General features: G+C 33.6%; 1 protein-coding gene across 2 annotated transcripts in view; it reads right to left on the bottom strand.

Annotated features, from left to right (window-relative positions):
* Positions 1–1,635, bottom strand: part of rragd (ras-related GTP binding D) — a 32,444-nt gene extending 30,809 nt beyond the window's left edge. The window contains exon 1 of one of the 2 annotated variants that reach the window (XR_015512706.1): positions 1,232–1,635. Coding sequence is in view for 1 of the 2 variants with exons in the window: in NM_001099424.2 (NP_001092894.2) it covers positions 1,232–1,361 (130 nt within the window). In the remaining variant the exon portion in view is untranslated. The remainder of the gene's footprint in view (positions 1–1,231) is intronic. The other variant, NM_001099424.2, reaches the window with a different exon arrangement.
* Between the last annotated feature and the right edge of the window lie 8,476 nt (positions 1,636–10,111).

The following is a 10,111-nucleotide window of genomic DNA, read 5'->3' as shown; positions in this document are numbered from 1 at the left end:
AAGCCTAGGTTCGCATAGGTGCAAACAACTCCATCTAAAACAGGCCCTACACACTCTGCCACAAACTAATAAATGAGCTATTGAGACAAGAGTTTGTGAACTGACACACAATGGCTGGTAGAAAGAGTGAAGTTGTGGGCACAGCCTACACTGGCAATCCTCTCCTTCATATCACATGCTGCAGCTGATTTGACGACTGTGACCTTGCTGGCTCTCAGCTGAGGAATGTCAACCGCATTTGGTGAGACTGAGAGATACTTCTAGTCTCAGAATACAGCCTCAAGAATCCGGCGGTGTTTATAGAAGTGTCTAACTAATTGGGACCCTGCATGATATGAATGTGTAGTGTGCATGTTAAACTGCTAAACAATTAATGAAAAAAAAATTGTCATTGCAGTGGATAATCAACGTTTGCATCTAAAGTAAATGTACAAACAATGGACTAAGTTGTAAGTAAAAATCTGTAAGTGAAATCTAAATGCTTTCCAATAAGGGGGAAAGAAAAACTGAAGGTCAGAGAGTCATGCTGATCAAAATGCATACATAAAATTACACAATAGAGTCTTTAAATAAAATCATGAGAGCGAAAATATGCACTCATTTCTAAGTCTCTTGTAATAGGCCTATGTTGCTACTTTCAAGTAACTTAAGTTACCTTTCTTCATGGTCATGGTGACTAATGTAAAGTCCCCATAAGGGAGTTTTGCTAGTAACAAGACCAGTATTATAAAATCCATTATAAACACTTGGCTGACCACAGCTTTCAGTACCTCCATTACATTTATCAGTGGTAGTCTATTTGGAAAACATAATAAACAATATAAAAATTTTACTAAACCCATTTATTTATAGCAAGAGTGATTAATATCAGGTTACCGCTTATTAATAAATCGATCCTCCAAAATGTTTACCAAACAAAGTTTCCCAACACCTTGAGCCTATAGGTTAGGCCTATTTGTTTTACACCTTATTGACGATATCAAAACCAAATAAAGTGGGTGTCAAAAAGTGTATGCATACAGAAAGTTTATATTTTAGTTTACGTATAGATTAATTTATGACACTTTAAGTAATGTTAAATAAGGCTACCAGCATTGCTGTACAATTAACTGTGTTTTAATAGGGGAATGGGATTTATTGTGTGACATGGGCTATAATTAGCTATATTTTGCGCCCTATTACAAACATATCCATAAATTGTAATTTATGACTGGTAAATTAAAGCTCCAACCTCCTCCATCGCAGCTGCAGTCTCCGTCCCCGTCAGTGAACGCATCGAAGTCGTCATCGTCGTCGTAATAATCGAAAGACAGCGCTTCGTTTTCTCCGTCTACTTCATTGTTTTTCCGTGCGCTTGTCATTCTCCGAGTTTGAGAAATTTAATCTGAGGAGGCAGCCAAACTTTTCCACATTGTCATCCGATACGGTCAAGCCATGGTGAACTTTCACCTCCTCCCCCTCTTTCGCTCACAGCGGGTGCCTGTGCGCGGTATCACGGCTGACCGCGGCTGTTCATCAGCGGCCCCGCTGGAAGAAAAGCCGCGGCGCGGGACAAACTTTCTGACAGGAGACCGGCTGATATGGGACGCCTCCCTTCCCCAAACAAACAGGCTGTGCATGGACTCCTAGCACTCTGTGGATCTCGGGAGATGTAGTCTTTTACGGGATAAATTTAGAAAATTAATTTAGTAACCTTACTATTACCCTTTTTTGTGTGCATAATCTATTACATGTATGTAGTCGGCTGTTAATTTTAAATATCCTTATTTTATTAGGCTACAAAATATATATTTATTTTTAAAATTGAAAGGCCATCTCTTATTAACAAAATATTATTAATATCTAATACAATTTTGCTATTCTTATGGTATGCATATTAATCAAACAGACCTAAATGTTTTTCTTATTTAACTTATTAATATCATTAATATACTTGTTAATATATAAAATAATTTTGTTTCATACTTCTGGCACTAATTTTTATTAGCCTATAATTAAGTATTTGTATTAGTTTGTTTAATTAATGATAGACATTTACTTAGAAACGGACAAAAATTAAATAATCGAATTTTATTAATAAATAAATAATTATAATTGATGTTGTTTTATTATTATCATAAATATGAAGATATAGCTTTAACATTTAATTAAATCTGCTTATTAACATTAATAATTTTATTTAGACTTCTTTAAAAACTTTAATTAACAAAATATTAACATTAGACATGCTTCATATTATTCTTATCATCTATTTATAAGTTTAATGCCGTTCGACTAGTTGGATCCGCTGGATGGCGCTGTAAATGCTTTGATGTGGCACTGAATTATATTAATGGAGCAGATTAATGCACGTCTATGAGTCTCATTCCTTTGTTTGCAGCTGAAAAATTATCATTTGAATTCTCTAGTTTATCTCTCTCTCTCTTCAAGAATAAGTAAGTCAAGTTTATGTCTTGTACATACTCTGTGCAGATGATTTCAGGCATAGAAGGGAATTTTCAATGCATATTCCCTAACATGGGATTAAAGACAATACATCAGAAAACTGCACACTCTTGATTCCTCAGATTTATAACCAGCAATATAAACTTCAAAAGATGAATTGAGTCTCTTTTTGCAGCTATAAAAAATGCTTAAAACTGTAGTTAAAAAAATGTTATACAATAATCAAATATAACCCCTATTAACCCCTATGTACTGTTGGGAATGTTTTCATCCACTCTGGGGTGATTTTTTAGTCTTAATTTGGCCATAACTGGTGTTTCAGCTAGCAGAATGATTTTGGTGACATGTTATTTAGAAACAAATGTTAGGAAAATAAAAAAAACTCAACGATACACTCTGGACAAATTTACTACCCTGTTGTTATGCTTGGGAAGAAAACATCCACTGAATTAAACTGCTGTAAACATGCATCAGATTAAATTGTTATTATTATTATTATTATTATTAATATTATTATTATTATTATTATTATTATTATTATTATTATTATTATTATTTCCATAAATCTGTTAATCAACTTCAGTCCTGATCAAATTGATTAAATTGCTTAGAATATTACAGGATTTTAACTCTTTAATTGCCAAATTCATAAATACAGTTGCTGATTTGTTGAAAAAAAAACACACAAAATGCCATGTATTTAATATAACAAATTATTGTGGACTTGATTTTTTTAACCTTTTATCAAAGTCCTAGACATGTGAAACAACATTGCCTTTAATGCATTGTTTTTGATAGATTTTTTCTCTCCTTACTTTACTGTTAGCTGTTATTTGCCACATTGACTTCCATTATAACCACATTTTTTTTTACAAAACCATGACACCATATAATCATGCATTTTTGATTGTTGGTAGTTTTCCCTGTCGGGAAGGGGCACAATTTGTTAGTTTTACTGTTGATCGTCTGTTGGCACCATTAACCCTTTAGATAGGCCTGTGCAAAAAAAAAAAAAAAAAAAAAAAAGCTGAAAAAAAGCTGTGTCTGGATTTTATATGGAGTATAACAGCAAATTAAAGTGTGTGTGCGTGTGTGTGTCTGAGTGTGTGAAATTGACATTTATGCACTTAACTTAATGTGTCTGAGAAAATCAAAAGATGTATCCCAGCTCTCAGAACTACATGGAGTAAACAAAAACAAAGACTGTGAATTATGAACCATCAAATATGGTTTTAATGGAAGTTAATGGTGCAAAAACAGCCACCAACAGTAAATTAGAGAAAAAATGAAAATCTAACAATGCATCAAAGCCAATGCTTACTAAACATTCAAATGCAAGACTGATAAAAGGGAAAAAATATCCAGTCCACAATTACTTTTTATGTTGAAAATACGTCATTTTGTGTGTTTTTCATCAATTCAGTGACATCACTTGTGAATTTAGCAATTAAAGAGTTAAAATCCTGTAATTTTCTAAGCAATATAGTAGTTTGAATAAATGCAAAAAATTATGATTTTAAAACAGTATAATTCAGTAGATGCAAATTTGAAGAGTGCACAAAAGTTAATAATAATAATAATAAATAAAACTGCGAGCTAGAATAACAGGTATTTTTGTGCAATGTTCAAGAAACTGATGTAGATGCGGAAATATTCTGTACAGTGAATCCAGACTATTGTGTTCCCTGAGGATTTGACCTACTGCAGTTCCACTGATTCTGTACCCACAAAGCCAACATACCGCCAGCTGATGCTAGTAATTTCCTCTGGGACAGTTGACAGGCAGATGAGAGTGGTGTAGGTGGTGCAGTACAGATGTTTAGTGCTGTATGTATATGAACTCTGCCCTTTTTCCAGTCCAAACCACAGAATCTCTGAAAAAGTTATGCCTTTTATTATTATTATCATCCAGTCATCTTTGTTTACCTTTAGTATAGTTGATATTTTAATATTACATTCAAACAATCTGTTATTACAGTTCATATATTCAAAAGCATAATCACTGTTTTCAAGCAACTTAAATTTGAATGAAACATAATATCTAATCACTATACAGCACACTTATTAATAAATTCATCATAAATGTTTAATCACACTTTTCACCCAAACACATTAGTTATTGAAAAACTCAAACATATTTTTGGAATCTTAAACAGTGTAAGAAAATTGTAAAATAATGTATCAGTTTATTCGAAAGTTTTTTCTCTCTTTTTTTCAGACTGGTTTTTACATTTAAAAATATACAGTAATATGTGACCCTGGACCACAAAACTAATAATGCAGTAAGTGTCAATTCATTTTAAATTTAGATTTCTAAATAAGCTTTTTATTCACGTAATTGCTGAGAGCCTCAGCCATCAGCACCAGCAAGTATCACCATGCTCTAAAAAGGCAGTCCACTTCTTTAAAGGGTCACGAAACAGCAAAACACATTTTTGAGATGTTGACAGTCATATATGTGTCCCACATTGCTAAAAACACTATAAGGACTATTTCACAAAAAAATAGAAAATTGTTTTTTGCGTTGTTTTAAGCTAATTTATTCCTCTGGTTTGAAAAGAAATTTTGAAGCTGCGTCACGGCGATGAAATCCTTGGGTAAATTCCAGCGTGGAGATTGGCTCTCTGTACCGGACAGTACACAGTGACGTCTTTGAGCTTTCAGCATTAATTCATGAGGAAGACTTGGTTTGAGCCAATTAGCGCACTATTGTGAACCACATGCAACTTCATTAATATACATGATATAGCAACTTTTAAAAAGTTTTAAAAAGTGACTTTTATTATAATTATTGAAATGTCAATAATTGTCACTGTTATACTGTAGAGTTTTATTACAGTTAGAGTTTTATACTTTTAGAGTTTTTAGAGTGGATAGAACAGAGACATACATGTAAATTGCAATTATAAATATACGGAAAACACTTAAAATATGGAAACTGTAAATTACAGATATTTTTACAGTGTACTTGAACATCTGGTATCTGAGGCTTCAAAATATCAAATTATTGAGAAAATCACCTTTAAAGTTTCCAAACAAATTCATTATTAAAAAATAAGCTTCAATATATTTACAATTAGAATTTACAAAATATCTTCATGGAACATGACCTTAGCTTATTCTAATGATTTTTGCAATGAAATAAAATGAGATTTTTTAACCTATGAGTACAATGCATATACACTCACCGCCCACTTTATTAGGTCTAATACCGGGTTGGACCCCCTTTTTGCCTTCAGAATTGCCTTAACCCTTTGTGGCATAGATTCAACAAGGTACTGGAAATAGATCAGAGATCCTCAGAGATTTCAGTCCATATTGACATGATAGCATCAAGCAGCTGCACATCCATGATGCAAATCTCTCGTTACTCAACATCCCAAAGGTGCTCTATTGGATTGAGATCTGGTGACTGTTGGGGCCATTTGAGTACAGTGAACTCATTGTCATGTCTAAAAAAAAAACAGTCTAAGATGATTCGTGCTTTATGACATGGCGCTTTACCTTGCTGGAAATAGCCATCAGAAGATCAGCAATAATACTCAGGAAGGCTGTGGCATTGACGTGATGCTCAAATGGTACCAATGGGCCCAAAGTGTGCCAAGAAAATATCCCCCACACCATTACACCACCACCTCAAGCATCAACAAGGCATTTGTGCTCACAGAACTGCCTCTCACTGAATATTTTCTCTTTGTCTCACCATTCTCTGTAAACCCTAGAGATGATTGTGAGTGAAAATCCCAGTAGATCAGCAGTTTCTAAAACACTCAGACCAGCCCATCTAGCAAAAACAACCATGCCACATTCAAAGTTACTTAAATCACCTTTCTTCCCCATTCTAATGCTCGGTTTGAAGAGCAGCAGATCGTCTTGACCATGTCTACATGCCTAAATGCATTGAGTTGCCACCACGTGATTGGCTGATTAGACATTTGTGTTAACAAGCAGTTGGACAGGTGTAACTAATAAAGTGGCCGGTGAGTGTAAGATTCTAAATATACTGTATGTATCCTACACTATATTGCACTGATTGGTCATTTAGTAAAAGCAAATACACATTTACCACAGACTACATGCTGCTGTTGACAGCCAAGTAAAGCATAATTTCAAGAAATCTGAATATGCTACATTTTGTTTTACTCTTACTTGAGTATAGCACAGTTTAATCTTTAGGGTCAGTCGATCATTTTATAAAAGATCAGCTTAGAAATGATCCATTCACGAGGCTCGTGCTATAAGCACTGCAGTAACAGCTTGACATCTGTCCTCATTTCAATCTCCATGTAAAATAGGGTGTAATATACCGGTACATATACTGTGTAAAAATAATATGCTGATAAAAAAGACTTAAACTGAATCAAAATAATGATAATATTATAGTTAAACAAGACTAAATAATAATGATTAAAAATCGAGAATTATTTATTATTATTATTAGGTCAGGGAAGTGTTTGGAGGGCATTTTCCGGTTGAGCAATGATTGAATCATCTTGTTAATTATTTTCATGCCAACACCGTTCCTCCCATTTGCCCTGCAAACGCTTTTCATTTTTGTGTTATCTTAATATGCATAATTTCCCTGTGGATGAAGTAATGTAATATTCATGAACCCACATGATGAATATGGCCTTGAAAACAACAGAAACGGCACAAGCAAAACACACAAAAATGAGAACTGCTGTATTGCATGCAACGTGGTAACCCACTTTAAACTCCCAGATGTTTGTATTACATACTTTGTGATGACTTCAAAGCACAAATGTTGTGTTGAGAGATGATTGCTTTATTCTCAGATCTGTGAGATGTTCGGAGACAATGACATCTCTGTCTGCTTGACATTCAAACCTATCTGTTTGCTATACAACATTTGTATGTCTGATCTTTTTACCCCAAGGTCATGTGTACTTCAACATGAGATCCTTCCTCAAATGCCTGCTTTATTTAACTTGAAGTGATTTTATTTGAAATATACTGATGTGTGTTTAATGTGCTTTTTAACTTAAAACCCTTAAAAGGGCTTTTGAAGATGGGTCATTCTAAATCCTGGGTCCATGAAACCCCAGGTTATAGCGTTTAACATTTTAATCTGCTTATATACAGTATAATACATACATATGAACACAATAAATTAGGGTACCTACATAAAATATTTCTGCATTTATTTGGCTCCATATCTGCTTTTGCTTTTAATTGTCAATATGCATCATTTGAAGGTGATTTAACTTAAAGTTACAAGCCTTAAACCTAAAACTATAAGTTATCATTATCGTATTGAATAAAAAACCTGGTACAGGTCATCCTTACACAGTAAAACAGAGGTCACCAACCTTTTTGAAACTGAGAGCTACTTCTTGGGTACCAATTATTGTGAGGGGCTACCAGTTTGATACACACTTCTTAAATAACAATTTTTCTCAATTTACTTTTAATTATATGTTGTTGTTGTTATGTTGTTGTTATATATGTTGTTATATATATGTTGTTATATATATAATAATATATATATATATATATATATATATATATATATATATATATATATATATATATATATATATATATATATATATATATATATATACTTTTTTCTAAAATAGTTTTAGTTTATATATATATATATTTATATATAAGTATAATTATATTTATTTAAAGCTATTCTTTTCAAATCACACTTGCATTGGTGTAACATTTGTTAATGACATTAAGGTATATATATATACTCTTTAGTAAGAAAATATTTTTTTACACTCTGTTGAATTAAAATAAAATTACCCAATGTTGCGTTTGTCTGTATTTGACCCAACAGTGGTTTAAAACAAACCAACATTTTTGACAAAATGATTTGACAAAATTCAACACTGAATGAAACATTCATGTATGAAGTCATACACGATTAGTTCATGTTTCTAAATGAAAAATGTGAAAGGGTCCCACTTTAGAACTGCCTTAATCCTTATTGGCATACATTCAACAAGGTACTGGAAATATTCCTCAGAGATTGATGCATGATGCAAATCTCCTGTTCTACCACATCCTAAAGGTGCACTGTTGGATTAAGTTCTGGTGACTGTGGAGGCCATTTGAGTACAGTGAACTCATTGTCATGTTCAAGAAACCAGTCTGAGATGATTCATGTTTTATGACATGGTGCGTTATGCTGTTGAAAGTAGCCTTTAGAAGATGGGTACACTGTGGTCATAAAGAGATGGAGATGGTCAGCAACAATACTCGTAGGTAGGTTGTGGCATTCCCACGATGCTCCATTGGAACTAATGGGCCCAAAGTGTGACAATATTCCCCACACCATTACACCACCACCACCAGCCTGATACAAGGCATGATGGATCCATGCTTTCATGTTGTTGACACCAAATTCTGACCCTACCATCTGAATGTCAAAGCACAATTTTGGTGAATCTCTGCAAATTGGAGCCTCAGTTTCCTGTTCTTGGCTGACAGGAGTGGCACACGATGTTGTCTTCATCTGCTGTAGCCCATCCGCCTGAAGGTTCGATGTGTTGTGCGTTCAGTGATGCTTTTCTGCATACCTCAGTTGTAACGAGAGGTTATTTGTTATTTGTTATATTTGTTGTTATTTGTTGCCTTTCTATTAGCTTGAACCAGTCTGGCCATTCTTCTCTGACCTCTGGCATCAACAAGATATTTGCGCCCACAGAACTGCCGCTCACTGGATATTTTCTTTTTTTCTGACCATTCTCTGTAAACCCTAGATATGGTTGTGCATGAAAATCCCAGTAGATCAGCAGTTTCTGAAAAGTTTCTAAAAAACCAGCCTGACTGGCATCAATAACCATGCCACGTTCAAAGTCACTTAAATCACCTTTCTTCCCCATTCTGATGCTCAGTTTGATCTGATCGTCTTGACCATGTCTACATGCTTAAATGCATTGCTTTGCTGCCATGTGATTGGCTGATTAGAAATTTGTGTTAACGAGCAATTAAACAGGTCAACCTAATTAAGTGGCTGGTGTATCTAGAGCGTATATACTGGTATAATGCAAAATCTTCACGCCTTCAAACTTAATGCATTGTAAATATTTAATGTTGTGTAGCATGACATACATATTAAAAAGGTAGCCTAGAAGAGATTATGAGCATAAATATTTTTGTAATAAAAGAGTTTTTCTCCATCTGTCCTGCTCTTTCCCAGCTGTAGCTTTTAGCACTCACATCTGGGACATCTTGCTAAAGCCACTCATAAGATCAACCTCCGCTGGGCCACACAATCGTGTTCTACTGCTACAGCACATTTGGTCCAGGCTTTTAATGTGTCTTTTGTTTAATGCATAGGCCTATATTTAAGCTGTTTTTCCCCCAGACATCATTGCAAATCTCTCTAATGCTTTAGTGTTACTGCAAAAAAATCAAAGCAACTTTTCAGTGAAAGAAGTCATGCAGCAAAAACCCAAAAAAAAAAAAAAAAGCTGATTATTGATTTTTTTCTGTTTAGATTTTATAGTTTATTTTTAGTATTACTGTTGACAAAGTGTTATTTTTATTATAAATATTTTTATTACCATCTATTTATTTCTATTACAGTATTTAGTATTTTTTGTATTATTGACTGTTTATATTTTAATTAAATTAATATTTATTTTTCCCTTTAGATTTCATAAACAATCATGACTATAACCATTATGAC

Source organism: Danio rerio, chromosome 17, assembly GCF_052040795.2.
Source record: "Danio rerio strain M-AB ecotype USA chromosome 17, GRCz13ab, whole genome shotgun sequence".
Taxonomy (NCBI): domain Eukaryota; kingdom Metazoa; phylum Chordata; class Actinopteri; order Cypriniformes; family Danionidae; genus Danio; species Danio rerio.
The sequence above is the reverse complement of the archived record's forward strand: the minus strand, read 5'-3'. Positions and strand labels throughout refer to the sequence as shown.